Source organism: Neodiprion fabricii, chromosome 1, assembly GCF_021155785.1.
Source record: "Neodiprion fabricii isolate iyNeoFabr1 chromosome 1, iyNeoFabr1.1, whole genome shotgun sequence".
Lineage (NCBI taxonomy): Eukaryota > Metazoa > Arthropoda > Insecta > Hymenoptera > Diprionidae > Neodiprion > Neodiprion fabricii.
Genome location: NC_060239.1, coordinates 13,717,924 through 13,741,820, shown reverse-complemented (window position 1 = coordinate 13,741,820; position 23,897 = coordinate 13,717,924). Strand labels below are relative to the sequence as shown.

The 23,897-nt window shown below is 38.5% G+C and overlaps 1 protein-coding gene and 1 long non-coding RNA gene across 2 annotated transcripts in view; one reads left to right on the top strand and one right to left on the bottom strand.

Annotated features, from left to right (window-relative positions):
- Window positions 1–23,897, top strand: part of LOC124175119 (protein Star-like) — a 138,413-nt gene that overhangs the window by 66,835 nt on the left and 47,681 nt on the right. The window contains exon 5 of the mRNA XM_046555039.1: window positions 18,967–19,131. Within this exon, the coding sequence (XP_046410995.1) occupies window positions 18,967–19,131 (165 nt within the window). The remainder of the gene's footprint in view (window positions 1–18,966; window positions 19,132–23,897) is intronic.
- Window positions 13,735–14,926, bottom strand: LOC124175187. The gene is made up of 3 exons (XR_006869115.1): window positions 14,625–14,926; window positions 13,981–14,167; window positions 13,735–13,904 (listed from the first exon to the last, which is right to left on the bottom strand). It is a non-coding gene; the product is annotated as an uncharacterized LOC124175187 (long non-coding RNA).

Genomic DNA, 23,897 nt, shown 5'->3' with positions numbered 1-23,897 from the left:
CTTACTTGTCAAACCTATTTGTATATCATTTTTATTTTGTTCGTGACAGATATTTAAATAAAATTGTTCTGAGGAGGGCCCCCACCAGGGCCGAAACGTTAACACGATAAAAAGTGTTTTGAGTTGTGACCTTCATATCCAAGAATAACTTTAATCAACAAATCTCCAAGGTCAAGATATATCTTCTTCATAAATACAATTCCATTTCGTCTGTGATCAGTTCCAACAACAATAATGGTGTATCTGTTGCATAAGTTAATATAAAAAACTTTGTTTCTATCCCGTATGTTGCTGGCCTGTTCAAGTCTCTCAACAGAATTTTCTCTAAATATAATATTCAGTTTTTGGGTAAAAATGCAGATGATTTATCCTCTATGTTTGACTCTGGAAAGGGTCTAGTACCCTTGGATATGCGCTCTTGTGTAGTCTACAAGATTCCTTGCAACCAATGCAACATGTCCTACATAGGTCAAACAAGTAGGCAACTACATACGAGAATAACTGAACATAAACGTAATATACATGAGCATGATGATAATTATATAGCGCTGACTAGACACGCTATCGATTTTGGTCACACATTTAATTATTCTCCAGCCAGCATTTTAGATGTTGAACCAATGTTTTACAAAAGGTTATTGTTAGAAATGTGCAATATTGTTGCACATCTCAATTCTGTCAATCGATGACAAGATATCGAACATCTGAGAACTGTTTACACCTCTGTGATATATCAAATATAACTATTAATTACCGACTGAGCTTGCTCTTGATTTTACCTTCCTAACATTTTCTTACATCTATTTAACTAGTTGAATCTGTGCTTGCTCTGATAATGATTGAAGTCGTTCTCCTTTCATTACATTCGAGACGATTCACATGTTCAAAAGTGAGCTAGTCTCGGAATTTGTCGTTTGCGTGATTTTATTCAAATTTACCAACCAAGATGAATGCTTGGGAGTTTCGCATCGCAGTAGTTGTGTTTTTGTAAAATGAACATTTTTAGTTTTTTCGATTATTCGACCGTTTATTTATTACTACTACTTGTTGTTTCTTTTTCTTCGAAAATTGGAAGTGCCATGTCATCATTAGGTAATTTCTCTTGATAATATTAGCACAATCAGCTTTGCTTATGACATAAGTCTTCTACATATTAATTTTGTGATAATTAATTGTATTTCATAATTTTTTTCTCTTCGTGACGGATGTTCTTAAATAAATTGTTCTGAGGAGGGACCCCATCCGGGCTGCAACGTGAACACAAAAAAACTGTTTTTGTTATGCCCTTCATATTCAAAAATAATATTTACGCAACAATTTACCGAGGTCGAGAAATCGTTTTCATCATTAATTAATTGTGTCTTTTAGTAAACAATAATTTGAATATTTTGAAAGTTGTTACTATTAACACATTCATTTCTTTGTTCGTAAAAGAGACGAATAACCTCCACAAGTAATGAGAATAGAAGTGTTTATTTTTGTACTCAACGGTGCACCGTTGCGAGAATTCGGAAAAATTCCGATGTGCAAATTTTAAAAACAATATTTAGGAAAAAACAATTTGCATGTTGTTGCGTGTATTTGTTGTGCTTGACATTAGTGTGAGGTATTAACTCTAGCGCTCATGGAAGAAGGTTGCGATTTGCGTACCCTTCCGTGACCGTGTGTATGTGTGTCACGAGAATTAGCGGATCAGCTGTCCTCGGTGTCAGTCTTCGAGTGTACGTCTATCGCGATACAACGTTGTGTATCGTCTAGAGTCACTCAGTATTTATATAAAATAAATTCTATTTTCTGTTCGCATTTCACGCATCTATATAACGCGTGCAACATTTTTTTATAGAACGTCTCCTCTCGTGTTTTATCTAGGTTACAACTTTATATCGTAACAGGTTAGGAGTTCAGCGACGGTTTTCTAGCGAGAGAATTGAACGGAAAGAAAACGGTTGAGACAAAAGAAAAACGCGGGGTTGCGAGACGCAAGCTGTGGTAGTCGGCCATATTGTCAAAACGTTCGCGAAGGTGAGATCGAGTTTGAAGTTACAAAGAACAGTTGTAAAATGCCTGGCTATATTTCTGTGAGAATTGTAACCAAGTTTGATGGAAGGAATTTTTTCGCGTGAAATTCCAATTCAAGGCACTTCTAGTGGAGTATGGCATCGATGATGTGGTATTAGGAGTACGTGTAAAGCCGAGTTACACGCAGGCGGAAGAGAACGCGAGAAAGCAATCGATCAAGGACAATGCAAAGGCGATGGTTATTATATCATCTTCGCTTGAGGTTGATCAACTCGATGGTCCTCTGGTTTGCGAAACGGCGAGGGAGATGTGGATGAAATTGTCGGCCATCCATGAGCAAAATTCGGCGACAAATCGGCTCCTGTTGACGCAGAAATTTCACCAGTACTCAATGAGCGTAGGCGATACCGTTTCGCAGCATATAACGAAAGTGCAGAATATGGCGAGGCAACTGACGGATTTTGGCGAGAACGTATCGGACGTTATCATAATGGCGAAGATTTTGGCGGGATTGACGTCGAAATTCAGTACGCTACAGATTGCGTGGGACAACGTGGACCCTACGAGACAATCGCTGAACAATCTGCGAGAACATCTATTATTAACGAGGAGATACGTTTGAACGCGGAGAGTGACGGCGCGATGGCATTGGCGGCGATGAGGATCAGCAGCGAGAAGGCCGGTAGCTCACAGAGGAAGGGAGACTCCAGAAACAAAGGCGTCAAGAAAAATGGTCGTGAGAAGAAGAAGAAAGACATCCAGTGTTACTGTTGGCAGAAGAAAGAACATATTTGCAACAGTGTGCGTGAAATTCAATTTTACACCTCGATATTCGGGGTGTAAAATACTACTTTTTTCAACACTGTGCGTAAAAATCAATTTTACACCTTGCGGGTGTAAAATATAAAATTCGTTTTTTTACGTTCAAACATCCTAATGATACAAAGGAAAGAAAATTAGAGGGCCCTAAAATTCGGGCGTAAAATAATAACTGTAATTTCTTACGCCTGCATTTGAAAATTAAGTTCATAATCGATTGGACACTTCAAATCCTACCTTACCGACTCTACCAATAATATGTCCATGAATGTGTGTCACCGCTTCCATGCGTAACCACATAATCAGTCCCGCTTTGATTATCCACGATACAACACGTGCTCAATCTTTCCATGTAATCGTTAGTGTAAAATGAGTGATAGTGACTCTATTCGGGGCGGTATTTTGGCAGCAGCTGAAGATGCGGTGAGCCAATTGCTTCCAGATAAATCGAAGATTATTTACCGTGTGTGTTACGATGATTTTCGAAAGTGGATGAAAAATAACAAAACAAACTCTTTCGATGAAAAAGTGTTTTTGGCATACTTTCACGGACTTTCACAAAACTTTGTATCTTCGACTCTATGGTTGAAATATTCAATGTTGAAAACAATTTTGAACATTCAACATACCATAGACATCAGCAGCTACAATAAGTTGCAAACTTACTTGAAAAAATTCCAAAAAAGCCAAAGTTTTTTCACCAGCTGAAATAAAAACATTTCTAAAAGAAGCTTCTGACAAAGAATTTTTGGCTACAAAGGTAAGTTTTCAAATTTTCGTGTAAAAAAGAAAAGAAAAGAAAAGAAAACATTCAATTACGGTGAATGAATATTTACATTATCCATAGGCTGCTCTTATTCTTGGCATACATGGGGCATGCAGAGGTCAAGAGCTTCATGGTTTGACTATGGATAATATTAGAGGATCAAACGAACTTACCTTAAGTGATGTCCGATCGTGATTATGCTAGGCGTCTTGTCCGAATAGATCATTGGTAGCAACGTCAGTTGCTGAATCCGTCACAGATTTTTAAATTGAACCAAAAATTCGCGCCTACGCCTCTAGATGGCGGTGCCACTCTCCCCAGAAGCCCCTGCGCCTTATGCCCCGATGCCATTACATTTGAAAGCCGACAAATTGCATCTTGAATAGATCAAAAGGGGCGGGAGAAACAGGGAGGGTTTGATCTATTCGGACAAGACGCCTAGCATAATCACGATCGAACATCACTTAAGGTAAGTTAGATTGATCGTCTAATTATGCTACGTCGTCTTGTCCTCCAGATCAATGGTAGTTGTTCAAAGTTTTATGCAATTTGTATTTGAGGATAATTTGGTGCGTACAATAATAATTATAAACTTTAAGTTGACATTGACAACATCTGTCTCACAGCCATTCTTGTACTTAAGTAATTATGGATTTGGATATCTTCATATTTTTTATTAGAGGTCGATTATAGAATCGCGCAAACACCCTCGATTTTTCCGTCCAACCCGCAGCTTTTCGGATTGTTTCGATGCCTACACTCCTGCGATATGCCGCGGAGGTAACCGCGTGTCTAGTACTGTGTGAACCGAAAGTATTTGTATCAATACCACTGTCGGCCATCACTTCCTTTATCCACCTTCGTATAGATTGCGTTGTTGCCACACGGTGAGGTTTTTTACATGTTATCAGTAAGAAATCTTCGTTATTAGGTCGCAAACCTGCCGAACGCTTGATGTAACAGTCTAAGACCGTAGCTACACACAACTTAGGTTGTTTTTCAAAAAATGGCAGGCACAATAAGGGTTGCTTTCTCCCCAGACCCGAAGTTTTCATACGATCTATGATCTTGACTTTAATCTCTGTGTCAGTCTTGTCGATACAGCTTAATCTAATTTTTGACAGCGTTTGAACTCTTTGTGCTGTCACTAACGCGAATAACATGACTAGTTTCTTTGTCAAATCCTCAAACGACAGAGTGTCGTGCGGCCAAAGAGTTTTTAGATAGCATAAAACTGGGTCAGGGTCCCAAATTTCTTCATATTTTGCTGATTGCGGGCGTAGCTGAGCCACACCTCGAAAGAATCTCTTTATAACGGCCTGTTGCCCTATATCGCCTATAACTATTAACGCTGAAGCTGATCTATACGAGTTTAAAGTCCCATAAGTTTTTACGTGGGATAAAGAGACGGTTAAAAACTCGAGAACAGATGAAACTGCAGCCTGAAAGGGGTTGGCTCTCTTCTTTTGACAAAAATCCCACCAGAGAATTAATGGCTTCCGCTATTGCTTAATGGTTCCTTCGGACAACGATGCCATCACAACCGGTACGGACTCTTGAGGAACGCCTTTCATGACAAACGCTTGCCCGATAACTTCCCGACAACCAGGGAAAGCGAGGTTCGCAACGGATGGAATTGCCTGCAATTATCAATTAACAAATCATTTTCTGGATGAAAAAGGATCGGTTGGCTCACAAACTATTTCTGAAACAGGGGGTACCACGACTGTGTTGGCCAGAAATATAAAGCGTAGAAATATAAATTTGTCCACGGTATGGTAAAAGCATCTACCGCGCACGCCTCTGAGTCTCTGTGCCATGAGAAGAATTTTCTGCACTTTGCATTTACGTTCGATGCGAACAAATCTATGTCGAATTTCCCGAAGGTTGTATCTACTTGATTATATGCCCAGCTAGCTAATTCCCATTCGGTTTCGTTTTGTTTTACTCTCGATTCCTCGTCTGCGTCTTTATTGTCGCGAGAACTAATGTACGAAGCGAAAATCCACAAGTCGCGAATCTCGCACCATTGCCAGATTTCCTTTGACAAATTTGACAACTTTGGAAACTGAATGCTACCCATACGGTTTATGTACGATAACGCCGTCGTATTCTCGACACGAAGCAATATTTCACACGAATGTTTATCCTTGCAAAGCATTTGAGTCCGTAAAATACCGCTTTTAATTCGAGATAATTAATATGTTCTTTTCGCTCTTCCATGTTCCAAAACCCATGTGACCGATTTCCCTCGCAAGCTACTCCCCAGCCTGTTAACGAGGCATCGCTGAAGATTTCCATCTCAAAATGGTCTTCTCTTATCGGGTTGACGCACTCTTTTATATTTCTTGTCCACCACTCTAAGTCTGGGATTAGATTGTCCGATATTTCCATGGTTTTATCGTAATTTCCATTTGTTTTTTGCAAAGCTAAAAATTTTTCTCTTTCAAAATTCTTAATGTATAAATTCTCATATCAAACCCCGGGACTGGCAGCTACTAAAATTCCAATAAATTCGGCAAATTTCCTGATTTGACAATGTCTGATGGTCTGAAACTTTCTCGCGAGATCATATATTTGATTTCTGTTGCTTTGTGGTAATCTAAGACAGAATTTTTCCGAATAAAAAAGGAAACCCAAAAATTTCACTTCTTTCGATGGTTCAAGGACACATTTTTCCATGTTTAATATGAGTCTGGCTTTTTCAATTAACTTCCGAGTCTCTTGAATATTTTTTCGGCATTCTTGTGCTGACTCTCCAAATAACAAAATGTCGTCTAGATAGAAGACAGATTCAAATCCTTTGGACCTCAATTTTTGCGCTATTGGTTTCATGAGTTTCGTAAACACGTACGGTGCTGTACATAGCCCGGACAGCATACAATTAAACTCGTATAACGTGTTTTTATAAATAAATCTAAGATATGTTCTACTAGATTTGTCAACCGGAATCAAGAAATACGAATCCTTCAGGTCTATTGTCGCCATAAAAATGTCTTTTCGCAATAGTCGAATCGCTGTCTTTTTGTCCTCCATTTTAAAATGCGGTGCTGAAATAAACATATTCAATTTTTTCAGGTTAAGAATAAAGCGCATATCACCGTTAGGTTTTGGCACGAGAAAGTATGACGAAACAAATTGTTTTTCGCACGGCTCGCATCTAGATATTGCGCCTTTTTTGAGTAATTTACCAATTTCTGGTTCACAAGCAATAATTTCTTGATTTGATAATCTTGGCTGGCTGTATTCAACTTGTGAACCTGGTTGACTTACAAAAGGAATAACGTAACCCTGTACCGATTGTAAAATGGAGAGATCGTTTGTCAATTTTTTCCACACAGAGAAAAAATTTCGCACACGTCCTGCGATTCTCACCGAGTCTATTCATTGTGTCGACGATTGTCCTTGTTCCGGAAGTCTTTTGGTTTCGGTCCCTTCCTCTGAGTGCCCCGGTGACTCGCTCCGGAGGGACGGCGCCAGTTTAACTTCTCCGACTGTTGTTCCCTCAAAAAATTGTTTGGTCTTGCGTAGGATGATGCAAACCTGCGATTTCCTTCGCGTGGTGCGTTCCCGAAGTTTCGTTGATATCCAGTCGGTTTAGTCAGATCTTTAGATGATTTTTCCATGAATTTGGCCACCTTGAGATTTTCTGCAAACTTTTCTCCAAATAGCCATGCATCACGTGGACTGTCGTTCGCAATATTTTTGACAATGGGATTTAATTCCGGAATCATGAAAGATTTTCTTGTTTCTGTCATCTCATGATGTAGGTCAGATAGAATTCTGCCTGCATCGGCCAGGTGTTGGATAAATTTTTGTGTGTCAACTTCTCGGTCGGTACTCTCTTCCGCTTTCAGTACTTCCGTTAGCGCTGCGCCAATAGCGTTGATGTCAGCTCCGAGTTGATCTTGAGCGGCGTACCGATACGCGTCTTTCTTAATTGCCAACTATGTCAAGGCCGATTTTATTTCTGGTTGAACTTTCGGCGCTTTGGTAAAAGGACAGTTTCCAATTGTTGGATATTTTCCCTGGAGATCGCGCTTTTGGTCTATCGGCAGTCCATCTTGCAATATCTGTGTCCAGCGCTCTGCCACTGCCACATGGATGTCGGGACCCCATTGATTGTATTTAGATGGGTCGTCTCTCAAAAGCCCCAGTGTCGCTTCGGCGAGCTCTGTTGGTAACTGCTCTTCTTTATCCTCGGCCTGTTTTACCGACATTTCCGTGTGGGGACTAGGACGTGACGAATCTCGCGGATTGCGCTCACCGCCCTCTTTGTCTAACCCTTGTACTGCCGCTACGGACCGTTCACGACTGGAGTGTGACGCATCTCGCAGATGGCGCTCACCACTCTTTCCGTCGGAATCATAGTTTATGGACCTCGAACCGCTTCTTGGATGCGAACGCTCATGCCGCGAATGTGACGTTTGTCTGTTCTCAACAGCGATACGCTCGCCATTCTCTTTGTCAGAGTCCCATGACTCGTTTCTTCTCAAATATCGCCCTGAACTTGATCGCCCGGCCTGGTGACGCGGTCTTGAACGCCTGTCCCGATGACGCGATCTTGAACGCCCATGGCGCGAACGCGATCGCCTGATCTCTTCTTCCAGGCATCGTAATTTTTCCATAAGTAGGTCCCTCGATGAATTTCTATATCTCGGAGAGCTCCCCGAATATGATTCTGACCGCAAACTCATTTATGCAATAAAACAAAACTTTTCAAAACGCACAACTGAAAAATTTTCCAACTCGTATTCTAACGTGACTCTCACGGATCGCACAGAAAAACGTAATGGCGTCGGGACGTAAGGCGCAGGGGCTTCTGGGGAGAGTGACACCGCCATCTAGAGGCGTAGGCGCGAATTTTTGGTTTAATTTAAAAATCTGTGACGGATCGAGCAACTGACGTTACTACCATTGATCTAGAGGACAAGACGGCGTAGCATAATTAAACTACACGACGCCTATCTCGTTGCGACAATACCGAATACGAAAACACATTCACCAAGAACCTTCGTGCTCGAAAGTAAATACCAAAAAATCGTGACTGAGTACATGCTATTAAGACCGAAACATACACCAATAACAAAACTTTTCATCAGTTACCGCAACGGCAAGTGCTGTGATCAACCAATGGAGAAGAATTTAATCGGTGGTATGCCGAAAAAAATTGCCACATGGTTAGAGTTAGAAAATCCTGAATTGTATACAGGATACAGTTTTAGGCGTTCTTCGGCCACTCTGCTCGTAGATTCGGGAGCTGACATCACGACGTTGAAAAGACATGGTGGATGTAAATCCACGCAAGTAGCCGAAGGGTACATCGAAAATTCCGTGAATAACAAAAGAAAAATTGGAAAACAACTAACAGATGCGATTAATGAAGACTCTGATGAAAGTTCCAAGAAAAAATCAAAAAAACAAACTACCGTTATAACAGTTACCAAAAAAAAACGGTCCAAATAAAAGATTAATACAAGCATCGAATTATGTCTTAACGTTTATGTAATTATGTTCGACTATAAGTCAAATAAATTTGTTAATTTTCATAATTTTTATACTTTGATTGTTAATTGTCAAAAGATTATTTCACATGGATTTGTTAATTTTTATAATTTTTATAATTTTATTGTTAATCTACAAAAGATTATTAAACATAAATTTAATGATTTTTTAAACTATCCGATTTATAAACAAAAGTTCTAAAAACAGTATTCTGATAAGATTCATTAATGTATCAATGTGATAAATGTTCAGAATAAAAAATGAATTACGTTTTTTGAACTAAAAAACTTGAACTGAAATATTTTACGTGAATAGAAAGTTTTCGTCTCTTAAGCACCCGATGTAAGAATGTATGTAAGGAATGCTTACATGTTGGAATCTTACGCTTCTGATGGGAAACCACGCAAGACGGTCAAAGACCGTCTAATAATTGGCATGCGGATATGCATTATCATTAGTTACGAGACAATTCATTGTTGAAGATATAAATTTGATGAATTGGTGAATTCGAAAAATTACCGACGGAGCCAGGAATGGAACCTGGTGTCTGGAGATGCTTGACCGGAGTCTTACTCCACTAGACCACCTAGCCGACCTGACTCTGTTGTCGTTAATTCCTCTCATCACCAGTTTAGTTCAAATTTGTTTTCTTGTGCTTTGTATGTGTGAATAGAGTGTTTAGATAGAAAAATTTGAACTAAACTGGTGATGAGAGGAATTAACGACAACAGAGTCAGGGCGGCTAGGTGATCTAGTGGAGTAAGGCTCCGGTCAAGCATCTCTAGATACCAGGTTCGATTCCTGACTCCGTCGTTAATTTTTAGAATTCACCAGTTCATCAAATTTATATCTTCAACAATGAAATATTTTACGTTGAGAGGGACATCGCCCCCCCCCCCCCCCCGGACCCCCCGGCGGGGGCTTCGCCCCTAGACCCCACGGCGCAGCATAGTGGTCTGTCAAAGGTCGGCTTTTCCAAGATCTTTGGACACGGGGACTACATTACTGATATTTGACCGAATTTTCCGCACACTGTTGTGAAAAATATCGTATGCACCACGGGCGTACGATTTACCCCCTCGTGCGCGGCGATCAGCACTCAGGTGTAAAACCGTCATTTACGCCCTAGGCACATAATATACTATTTGCGCGGAATTACCCAACGCGAAGAAGCACCAGCAAATGTGACCGTGATAGAGGCGAGTCGCGAAGTAGTCCAGACGAATAAGCTATAAAATCGACTGAAATCTATTCTGGAATAACGTAGGTTAGCCGATTTTTTTATAGGTTCATTAGAGATGGACGAACATATTTTCAACCATGCCCCAAAAAGTTAGGTCTGGGTTTGTCCGTAACGATTGTTTAAACTTTTGAGACCCCACATTTTGTTAAATAACGTCTTTGTTATGGGTCATACACGAAAACTGTTCAAACAAAAGTTGTTCGTCTCATCACTCTCGATAAAACAAGCTGTCGTGAGATCAATTTCCTCTATTTGTTTGGTTGCAAAATGCAAAATGCCGTGGAAAAAAAAAACCACATTTCTTGTTATAAATTGATGAATAAACAACGTGTGGCTTTGAAACTCATGGTACAGGTAATATAAATGTGCAAGGCTTTTTTTGCTGTGTTATATAGTTGAGCGACAATCCGCGACAAGCCAAAATCCGTATAGTATTGCCTGCCCTTTCTTATGTGATTAGCCCACGGGTTGCCAAAAAATCATGGAGTCAGTTCGTTACTAGTACTTTCCATAAATGAAAAAAAAAAAAATTTTATACTCGAAAATCTCAATTTTTGGGCGACTTGAAATTTTTTGCTGTTAAACAAATAGAGATATCTCCAAGAATATTCATATTATTGTAAATATTATGATGGATTGTACTTGCCTTTCATTTTACGAGTAATTTAAAAATAAAGAAAACATGAATACCTTGATTAGAACCGGAGATAACGGTGTTTAAGTGTTATTTTGTTTATTGTTGTTGTAATTAATATTGAGGGGAAAAAAATATCAGCTATCTCTCAACACCCCAAAGCATCACCGTGAATTTTTTCAGATCTGTAGGTGCGTCGTATCTAGTAAAAAAAATTGCTCAACGTTCGTCGAGCGGCGTTAGTCGGAGGAATGAAGCCGGGCGGCGAGGTGGGGGGCTCGAGGCTTCGCGCGCCCGACTAACAACTCAATAACTCCGTTAATAATTATTGTAAATTTTTTTTTTTTGAACTATGCTATTTTTTTCTCAGCAATAATAATCTGTAATTAGATTTTTAATATTTATAATAGTTTTTTTTCTTTTGGATTTTAGTCATATACGTAGGAAATATTGCTATAAATAACTTGAGGTATGTAATATCTGTGAATTTTAAGATAAAATGAAATTCAAAAAAACTTAATCACTGTGTTGTGAGTATGTATACATTACATATATAATGGAAGAGCGAGAGAGAGATTCCAAGCGTTATAACGGGTTTTTGTTTTGAAATATATATTTTCCTCACATGTATATGGTTACGTCCAATACTTTTCGACCGCACCCTGCGGGCTTGGGTCAGCGATTCGGCTGCTGATTTTTTTCAAGAAAGTAGGTTATAAAAAACACGATTCTCCAAATTTGAGCTTAAAATAAGAAAATCTGGTGGTTATAGAAATTTTTGAAGTTTTTAATAATTCAATTTTTTAGTTTTTTTCACAATTTTTTCATAGGAGCTCTATGGAACTTGAAGACTCGAATCAAACGGCATTCCCCTTCTCTGATCTTGTATTTTTAAGAATAAAATAGTTATTTACTCCAAAGCAAAATCCAGTTTAATTAGGACCCTTTTCATGAACTACTATTCTAGCAAAATTTCGCATAATTTTGAAACGCTGCCAAGTCAAGAATTTTCCACGTAGACGGCCAATCGACCACTCGAATTTTTCGTCTAGGTATACTTTATCACAACCCACACGAATTATTATTAATTACCACGTAATATTTCGTATTTCATGGCATTATCAACTATATAATAAGTATTGAGTATGACTTCATGGGACACAAAGAAACAAATATTTAATTTCAAATAAATAATTACAATACGACTGATAAATAAAAATATTTTATACTACTATAAATATCCTATTCTCGCAATCAATGAGTTTTTTTTTTAAGGCGATACAAATTATAGGTATGTAAGCCATATTTTTGTAACATTACTTCAGTATGTAGTTTTGCAAGCTCTTCATGTTTTTTTTTATTTAGGTTAATCATCGACAAGTGTAAATTTGCCACGCGCAATTCAAGAAGTCGTTGATAATGCCATGAAATACGAAATATTATGTGGGAATTTTGAACATTTTGAAAATTCACAGCTCGTCAACAACTTCGACTCCTCGCTGGAAATTTTCAGCGTTGTTTGAGGATAGAATGAAGTATATTCCCTGAAGATTTCAAGCGATTTCGAGTTGATAGAAAAAAGTTACAGCTATCTGAAAACAGCGATTTTTCAGAAATCAGTTAATTTTGCGAGGCCGTATATAAAAAGGAACGTGGTAATTAATAATAATTCGTGTAGGTAGTGATAAAGTATACCTAGACGAAAAATTTTAGCGGTCGATTGGCCGTCTACATGGAAAATTCTTGACTTGGCAGCGTTTCAAATTTATGCGAAATTTTGCTAGAATAGTAGTTCATGAAAAGGGTCCTAAATAAACTGGATTTTGCTTTGGAGTAAAAAACTATTTTTTTCTTAAAAATACAAGGTCAACGAAGGGGAATGCCGTTTGATTTGAGTCTTCAAGTCCCATAGAGCTCCCATGAAAAAATCGTGAAAATAACTAAAAAATTGAATTATTAAAAACTTCAAAAGTTTCCACTATTAAATGAAGACACCTTACAAGGGATTGCGCCTCTATCTCATTTTCGCAGTCCTCATTTCCTTGTATTTCTCGCGACAAATCATCTACGAAATCAAAGTCTTGCCGACGCACAGGCGGACCACTGTACAGTGTCTCGCATTTTAGTTTAAATTATTACTCGATTCTGGATACGTATTCGCGATTGGAGCGTTTGTGTACTTCGAGGTCCATGGAGGCGGAACCCTCGTGTCAAGTAATTTCAACGAGTTTGGATTGTTATTATTATTTCGCTGGTAATTCGCACGTGAGTTACTATATCCTGTGTGATTGTCGTATCTTTCCCGTTGAGCTCTCCCCCCTTCGTAATATTTTTTTTGATCAGCCGAACCGCGTATATTGATTTGTTTCACCGATTGCTTTTGATGACGATTATCTCCGTTATTGTAATACGATTTATCTTTGCGAGATTTTTCTCTCTTTCTGAATAGCGTCAAAGCTCCCGAGAATTTGACCTATCGCGGCCCCATCGCTACAATCAACCATGACTAAATTCTCTCTGACCCAAAGTGGATATTGCTATATTATGTTATAGTATACTTCATATTCCATGATTTGAGGTATAAAAAATCGCGCTTCTTTGACTTGACGATAATAATAGGTCTGTAAGGATTCATTTTGCGCGTAATATCGTCGATCATTCCATTTATTTTTCAATTGAACTCGTATAGGGACAGAATAAAACTCTTCCAAAAAGATTCTTTTAAATTGCTCGTAATCAATCCCATCTGCTTTAGTCTCGAACCATAAACTCGCTCTTCCCTCCAGCGACTGCTCTATCACCACTATTTTTCTTTCATTTGATATATTTTTTATTTTAAAAAATCTCTCCACCTCCTCCAAGAACTCTACCGGATTTCTATCGACCTGATCGTGAAATTTCGGAATCTTAAGATCAACCTGAAAGTTTTGTACAGTACTTATAATTGCCGTTATTTCCTCAGCACTCGTCGAACGTTGACCTTGATTAGCAGACCTTTGTTGTTGTGCGGTCTCTCGGGCGCTAAGCTCATTGCGTAGCTTCTCAAGCTCGCGCCGTTGTCTATCCAAATCCGCTCGTTCTTCTTCCATCTCCCTACGCCGGGTTCTGTCGTTCTCTCTCTCCTCTGGTATTATCGGCATGTTTTTTTTTTTGTAGGATATTCTTCGATCTCTCGTCGAATCTATAATTCAAAAATGTTTGTTTTGATTTTCGACCGGACTGTGTCATATATATCCTATCTTCCTTTGCCATACACTACCGACAACGACCGATTTTGTTTACACTTTAATTTTATATCGAGCCTATTAGTTGGGCGCCGAATGTAAGAAATCTTCGTTTAATGATTACTATATTTAATATTCTCACTATACATATGTATATATATATATATACGTGTATATTTCAATGAATGACCCCAACGAGATGCGGATATCATTAGTCAAAACCCTCGAGTTATTATTTTATTTTACACATTATTTCGATCTGAAACACTGAAGAATAACTAAATAACAAAATACAGAATCAACTGGTCTTCCGAAAGAAGAATTACATTTCGTCTAAATATTTTACTCCCTTTATAGACCCTCTCATTCACCCCGCACCCTTTCACAACATTGCATTGGATTTCGTGGTCTTACAAAATGGCTCCTTTTACTCATCTAGTGTTGTTGGTTAGATGATTCCCCGTTGGCTCTTTCGGTATCTCTGGGGTGATGATGTCTGTTGGTTAGATATATATTTCGTCGACAATGGTCGCTGGCCAAACCACCGATCCCGACGATGTTCGTTGAATCTGGTCACGTTCCCTTGGACTAGGCGGAGAGAGACGAGATCTTGCGAAGTCACAGATGTCGTTCGGCTGGTGTCTCCGGAGCGAAAGAGGTCGATTTATTCCATGATCCGTCCCACTTGGAATCGATAATTTCGAAGGGGAGGGGCGGGCTCGCCACATGCGCCTTAAGCCCCCATCGTCATCATGATCAACTGATACTACTTTCCCGCCTAAGCATCGCAAGCGCTCTTGGAGGGCCGGGTATCTTTAAACCTCGACTGTAATCTTACGAACTTCATATCGCAATACATGTAAAGTTCCTACTATATTTGAATGTGAATAATAGTTTCTTGTCCTCGATAATTTTGAAGTAAATATTTTTCTTGGAAATGAAGGTCAGTAATGACAACCAAAAAATTCTTTACATTTCGGCTTGGGTGGGGGCCCTCCTCAGAACGATTATATATTTACAGAACCATCTGTCACGACAAAAGAATAATAGGTAACACGAGTGAATTGCTTGAAATTAATCTTGTATAGAGAATTATGAGACAAACAAAGACAACTTGTGCCGATATAACTGAAAAGAAATTACCTGGTAATAACGTGGAATTTTTCAAATTTGATGAACAACATGATGAAAACAATAATTAAAATCAAATTAGGTTAAAAAACTAATGTTAATTTAATAAAAAGAGGGATACGAAACCCCACGCATTCATCTCAGTCAATAAATTAATTTAAACACACAACCGAAATTTTCAACGGAGATTGATTTTTGAACTTGTAGATCCTCCAGCGTGCAAACGGAAAGAGAACGAAATCAGCAAGTAGTAAGACGCATAGACTATGAGACAACAGGTTAAATAGATACGAAAATATCATAAGAAGATGAGGTCACGAGCAAGTACAGTCGATAATTAGAAGTTATGGTTGATGTATCACAGGCGTGTAAATAGCGCTGAGATGTTCGATATCTTGTCTTAGATGGACAGCATTGGGATGTACAACTATCTTGCACATTTCTAACAACAACCTGTTGTAATAAATTGTTGTTGTTTCAAAGAATTTTCAAATGTATGCGTTGTAATATTCAAGTTTTATTGAAGTAAATATGGATACCAATTTTCGTAGAGATGGCTGGTATTGTGATGATTTTCTAACGCCGTTTTGAATTTGTCGCTTCGAATTTCGAATTTTCATGGTCAGATCCATGATCAGTGACCTAGAAAATATCTTCCACCTACTTTCGGTGAAAATCGATGGATTTTTCGTTATTGAAGTCGGCCATGCTGGATCTGCCATTTTGAACTTTCAAATTTGGACTTCAGATTTGGAAAGAGCACCGTCAGAAACATCTAGAAATCAAGTTTCCCTACAATCTGTACATTAGGCCCTATTATGCAATATATTAGAAATTATAAAAAATAGCATTTCAGGGGGATAGTTCACCTCCTTGAAATTAATTTCAGCCGATATGAAAAAATACGCATCTGTTTGATATAAAGGTTTGGCTCAAATGAATCGTTTAAAGGACCAAACTGAGTCAGCGGGAAGAAAAGATATATTGTAAAGAGAATTATAATAACTGAAGTAAGATAAGAAAATTCATGCAAATCGGAAGAGTAGGCGTGGTGTTATAACGTAGCGTGAGTAGTTCTGTATTGGAAAAATCTGAAAAGTAAAGAAACAGTGTTAGTTCGTTGTTGATTGAGGAGGTAGTCCAGAAATGTAGGCACAAGTTGGTTAATTTTCGAAGGTGAGTAGACAATATCCAGACTTCAAGGAAATAGTACACATAATGCGTTTCATGATTGTAAACGAACGAGTCGTCTAGAGAATATAGCGCGAACTAGGCGCTGCGGACAAGATTGTACGAACTAGGTGCAATCAAGTACAGTGCATGAATTAAATGCTCTCAAGAAGGTTGCACGAACTAGGTGCCTGAACAAACAACGCACGAGCTCGGTGCGGTAAAGTAAAGGAGGGTACTCATTGTCAACCTGTGATTTAACTAAGATAAGCGGTCTTGCGAAACTCAAAGCTGATGTCAACTCGGCGGTAGTCAAACCAGCAGTAAGCGTCGCTCCCCTTGCGCGCTCGGCTCCTTGTCCACACGAGATTTGGCATCCCCCGCTGACGCAAGTTGAGCGAGCGCGGTTAGCCCGAACACATATTATTCTCAATCACTGAACAAGGATGTTTCAGGAAGCTTACCAGCGTGCGTGCATTGATTGAGGGCCGCGCTGCTTCTACTCCGCCGGAGCATCTGATTCCTGGTCGGTCAATTGTTCGAACTCTAATGAATTTTCCTCTCTGAAAATGGGCGACCCTTTAGGAAAAAAGCTCACATTTCTTTTGAAATTATACAAAAAAGTATCGAACTTTGAAGCAAAATGAAATTAATTTTTAGTTTCCAAATATAGACGTCAAAAAACCTTTTTCCATCCAAATAGTTATGATGTACTAAAAATTGGAGAAGAATCCTATCGAAAACATTTTAGGTGAAATTTTGTACTTTGCATCAGGAAAAAAGTTACAAGCGTTTGAGAATAAGGCATAGCCACAAAAGTCCATAAATTGTATTCCCTCTACCTCAGTCAATATTTAATGAAATCAATTAATTTTTAGTGTGTGAACTACTATCCAATAGGATTACAATAAGCCCACTTATCAGCGCTATCGGATAACTTTGTTTTTTGGGGCTGGTACACTCGAGAAATTCTGCCCTATAATGATGGAATATTTATACTGATTAAGTTTTGAAAGCGGTTTTATTTCACCTTAAAAGCGTTAGGGTGTGCTCTGGCATGCTTTCATTTTCGCACGGAAAAATTGAAACAATTTAGTTATTCATAAAAAAAATTCACACAAGTCTTAGATCTCGTAAGTATTTGAACCAATTCAGTTATGATTCCATTTCCATCCAATTCAGAAAACTTCAGACTATACTTTTAAACTGTTCTATTTTTTGGAAAAAGAAAAAAACATCTCATTTTGGACTATCACTTTGAAATCTAAAAAAGAGGATTTGAGGTACTTTCTGTGTTAGAGATGTAGGTATCACTTCGTACTGTGTCTGTAGATTCGCGAGTATTCACGAACTTGTACGAGTGCTCGCGAATCTCAGTTCTGACCACCGACTTAGAAAATGGACTGCAAGAGCAGGCCAAAAATAATGTCTACCGAGTAGAAAGAGACAAGTAGCAGAACGCGTCTGTTCGTGTCCTTGTTTGAGCTATGTCCATGGGATATTTGATCAATAGCTGTCTTAGAAAGAGATAGCGACTGGCATTAACGATGCTCTATCCTGCTCGCACAACGGCGGCCATATTCTGTGCATTGCTTAGATAAGAAACACGCCGCACATTCTCTGTCGATGGTTCTGACTACCATGTGAGTAGTATAAACACATATGTGATCGTACTTCAACTGTCGTTATTAAAATGCAAAAAAGACCCTTAAAATCCCTAATAAGAAATATTAAGACAAATAGGGATCAAACAGAGATGGAAGGATCTACCTTAAAGAAGTGCTAATAATTTTAAGCAAACGCTTAATTCTAAAAGGTGGTGTCCATTACCTACGTGAGATTTTTTTATTTTTATTTTGGACCAACCCCACTTCTCTCTTGGCGAATTTTGGTATGATGTGGTGGGACCTTCCCTCCCCCTCACATGAGATTTATACTGTTCTTTTTAAATGATTAAATTTATTTAATATGCTCATGTTCTTTGCTTCATACCACTATATACCTAATATTTAATATCTTCTGTGCTTGGGATTGATTTTGTAATACAAAATGTTATCTGTTATTATAGTATATATTTTCTGAATTAAAATGTTGACGTGAGATTTTCATACCCCCCGCCCCTTCCTTTAAATGAGATTTGGTGAGATTTTTCTGGACCCCTCCCCCCTACTTTGAGCTCATATAATTAATGGATGCCTCTAAAAAATATGATCAAGGGGTTCGTTATACGCAGTGCAGATTGAACATCTACGAATAAAAAGATTTTCATACCTGAGCGTACACTATATCATATCAAAATCTTAGCGAATCGAAATTCTTACCCTAAAATCTGCAAAGGTTCCAAAATGTTCGTAGATCGGTACATGTATTTTCCTGTTAAAATACGATCCTAATGATGGGACGTTTCTACATTCGTCGGCCAACTAACTGATCCATTCATAACCTTCATATTTAGGTGGGAGCTATTTCAACTACGACGTGGTTGGAGTCAAATATGAACTGGAGAGGAGTTCTGGTTCTGACGGATCCGCGGAGCTTCTTCGAGGCACACAGAAGCACTAGAAATACGAAGACTAGAGTTCTACATGCTTGTCTCAGCACAGATAAGGATACCAAAGAGGTGAGACCGTACTTTAAGTACGCCATCTTTCTTGCTGGTACGTGGAATTTGAGTCATGCCATCCATTTCGTCTTCTATAGCACTGGCTAGATTGAATCAGTGATTTTAAATTCATCGCCCAGTTTTCTACTTTGTTTTTATATTTCTTAGATGTATCAAATTATCCCTGCGATGCGGCTTTACATTAATTTAGAATTCCTTACTAAATCTGTTCGACTCGCGTTATTTAAGGGCAGGGGATACTGACATTTGAGAGTAAAATTTCCAAAAAAAATCGAGCTTTGGTTTTTCACAGAAAAGTTATCTTTGAACCCTTATCTATATGTACACAAAGCGTTAACCCAAAAAAAAATTATTACTCTCTGTATACTCAATAAAGCGTATATTGTTGCAGCAGGACATATAAAAAACGTACTTTGACTGAGGGCGTATAAAATAGGAAAGAAAAAAACATCACATAGGACTTGAACACAAGCTTTGAAATTAAGGTTCCATAGGTCCCTATAGCCACTGCGCTACCGGGTTACTCAAGAGCGCTCAGGGCGAGCAGTGTACTGAAGCACGTCGAAACGTTCGACCGTCCTTTTCTCGGAAATAGTCGAGCGTTTACGTATAAGTTAAAATACTTGTTTACTTATTTTTATAGCTCTTTTATAATGCCAAGTCTCCTGTAAATCGAAGGAGCGATGCACCTTTGCGAGTTCCCCTCTGTAGCAGTAACAAATTTTTTAACGCATATTTTTTGAATGATGGCATGAAATGGCGATTATCTTGTTTAGGAATACTACAAAATTCCATCATTGAGAATGAAATCGATGTGTGCCTTCACAAGAAAATTTGTGCAGTTTTGAACAAAATATATACAATTATTTGACGTTGGTGACAGCTAAAAGGAAGAAGTAAGGCCTGGCAGTAGCATGCGAGAGATGCTCGGAGGATCCTGATCGAAAAACAGGCAGCAGTAGCAGAGCCACGAGCAGGCCTAGTGGTTGCCTTGCCTTGCCTAATCACGCTTAAAATGCACCTGTCGAGCACTTGTTGTAGCAGGTGATTTTATGTTGATTACTTCTTCGTGTTTTCAAAGTATAATGAAAACCGTGAAGTGTACCAATTGTAAAAAGTAAAAGGCGTTCGTGCAAGTGCGTAATGGAACTTATTACTAAATTGCAGTGATTGTGGATTTGTACTTGTTGAATCTTATTCAAGTCCACGAGTCAAAAGTAATAAAAGTTCAAGCTCACCTTCTGCTGTGACCCAAGATATAGTTGAGGAAATCACTTTGGTTGGATTGGGATACGGAGCTCTGGAAATGTTGTGCATCGCCGCAGATATCTCCGTTATGATCGCCTGAACCTACTAATAATATCTGTAATTTCTGTCACGGGAAGCTCATAAGCTTGAGGCACAAGATTTAGGCGAGGCGAGAGAAAATATCGCTCTACACATATCGCAATACATCAAGAGCTACAAGATCAGCCCGTGACAGACATCAGCGTCATCTTTGATGGTACATGCCAGAGCGAGGTCACCCATCTATATACGAAATTGGAATCGCGTTGGACGTCGTAACAGGACTTGTACTTCGTTTTGAAATTCTATCGAAGTATTGCTAAATGTGTATGATGGCTTGTATCGAGTTTGGCGAAGATTCACCTCGTTATGCTCTCTGGCTAGAGAGACATAAATCTAGCAAAGAGTGCAACAAGAATTTCACTGGTGCATGAGGCCTCATGGAGGTGATGGCTGCGGAAAAAGTTTGGTCGAGACCCATTGACAAAAATTAAATGAGATTTATAATGTACTAGGTGCTGCACACATGCTAAAGCGCGCGTCTGACAGTCTATCGGTGCTGCAGCACTCACGTTCATTGTATCACACAACTTGTGAGCTTCCTTCACCTTTTTATGATATGATGATAAACTCTCATCATTATTTTCAATTTTGGGTTGTACAGATGGATGAGCATAACACCGTGCCAACTGTCAAACTGACACCACATGCAGTAACGCACGACGACGATGACTAAATACCGCTATATTCCTTGAAAGCATAATGGCGTGTCCACTGTAAAATTTACATACGACACACCGACCAATCAGACGAGATTCGATCGTCACATCATATTTTTAAGAGAGGACTGGCACCTGTGTTGTATGTAACGTATATGCATGAGGCAAGAAGCGGGCGAGCTTGTTAAAAGAAGCAGAATTGTTTTGATCGCAGACTTGGGCACTAGTGTAGTACCGCTGCTATTCAGACATTACGTGACTGTATTCTTTACTTGTATAAGCATTATATTTTATAAGCAAGTCCGATGGAGATGCGAAAACTAGGTTACGCTTAGGCGTAAAGAAGATGGGACCTTATGAAGACACTCCTGTTGAAAAGGAAAAATGCATCAACCATGTCGCTAAGAGGCTGGGAACTGCACTTCCTAAGCTGTTTCAAGAAAAGAAAGGTGGCAAGGGTATTGGAGCACTGACTGTGACGAAGATCAACACATTGAAAAATTATTACCAAACAAGAATTGTGGACCACTTGGATGACATCGAGGAAATGAAAAGAGCTATTTTGTGACACTTTATCATGCCTTACCAACGAATTAAAAGCCTCAACATATACAATGCCCAACTAGTACAAATTGTTGGTTTTTTACATGAGATCGACGGCTAAACACGAAGTACCAGGAAGCCACAAGAATATAAAATTGATTAACTTCAAATAAGTTACAATTTACACACAGTCTATATTTTGAGATGGAAAACACATATATCAAATCTCATTTGGAAACATCAATGGCCCATCAATAAAAATATTCCTGAACTTTATTTTATCCAATTATTACATTCTAAGAGGAAGTTGAGAGTTGATTCCGATTTGCTGCGTGATTTAGTTCTTCCTTGACTTTATAAGATTATTTGAAAATTACAAATTATGCGAAATCAATATTAAAAGTCTTTTATAAACTATGAATAGTAGAGTGAAAATTTTAATTTATTTATAAATATATCCACACATGAGCCGTCATTAGGTTTAAAATTCATTCATTCATCCATTCCACAATTCATTCATTCCAGGTGTATATTGTTTAAAACAGTGTATATGGTTAAAGCTGGTGGATATTGTTGAGATTATAAATAATTGTCAATAACCGTCTTTCGTCAAGGCACTATATTTTTTTATTGCACTTTTATTATTTATTCGTTCTATATCGTCTCTTTTTAAATTTGGGCTTGGCTTTTGGAGTATTTAATTTTTAATTTGAAAGGTATCTCATCGTAGTTTAGATTTACTTTATTATTTTTAATTGGTCGATTTTGGAGCGATTACGATTTCTTTTCAGAGAGCAAAACCTCCACACCTCCTTCCTCCTGGAGAGACGTAGACCAAGCCACCTAATTTTCTCCTTAAATTTGCGACCAGGTGCCCCACTCCCTGGGTCTAACCTAATCCGATCGTGCCGTGTACAATGAGCGGTTATATTTGAATCATTATAACTTACGTATTTCGATGTATATGAATCTCGGAAATCTGCTGATCAGCTACTCAGGTTTTCTCGTTCAGCTCCCCAATTCCTATGAGTTTATTAGATTTGAGTTATGCCAACTATCACTATGCATGATTGAAATAATTATTCCGATGAAGAATTGGTTGGGGAAGGTCAAGGAAGAAATCAATGCCTGATTAACATTTGATCACGGCGACGTTTCAGCATCGGCCTAGCTAGCCGTCTTTAGGCTCTTTTTTAGAAATACTTTAAAAAAAAGTTTGATGTTTACCCACTTGGGTTGGAGGTTGTAACTGCTGTTGAACAGCGCGTTGATATAGAGGTTAGAGTTCGTCTGCTATTGCACATAAAGTGACTATTTAATAGTAACTACATCGACCCAGTCTAGGCGAGTTTACGTAATTTTACATTTTTGCAGGAGTTTAAGAGTTACGATATAATATAAACAGCACACGTACGGCCGTCTTTTCCAGAATACCAGGACAATAAATGAACACTTCATAACATTCTAACTATTTCAGCATCATCATTAACAAGATTAGGAAAACTGGAGATAAACTTTCGAGAGTGAAAAACAGGAAGGTATTCCTCCTTAAATGCAAACAGAAATGTATTATTCCTTCGATTCTGAACGTTAAATTTAATTACTTTCCTCATTTAATCAATGAAAAGTCGTTTGAGAATTCAGTAGGTCAATTGCAGCGAACTGTTGTTAACCTAGAAATAGCACATACATATCGGCAAGTGGTTTCTCTTACACGACAATTAGATCAACAAATCGTTCAATTTCTTGAATTAAACCATAAATCTCATAATCTGCTCAGGTTCAATTTGGACATTAACAGTTCTGAGAACAAGTTCCAATTCATAACACAAAAAACATCAAAAAATTGCGGTGCTTAGAACATAACCACCAAAAGAGTTTCGACACTCCGAAGGAATGATGTGTCAATTTAACTAACCAGGTCATACCTACTGAAATCCGGAACTATCTATCTCTGGGTTCAAAATACATTAACTTACATAAATTGACATTCCCAAGCACTTGAGATGTTCGGTTCTCGGCGTTTGACGAAAAACATAACGCACACAATTGTTGAGCGCAACAGAAATTTTCCTATCTAGGCCTTCAGAAAGGTTAGTGAACACTCCTGCACAGTAGACACTTATCGGTAGGACAAGAGACGTGACCTGGCACCTCTTAAGCGCAACATCCACGTCATAGGTTGTCATCCTCAACCGATATAGAGTAAACGCG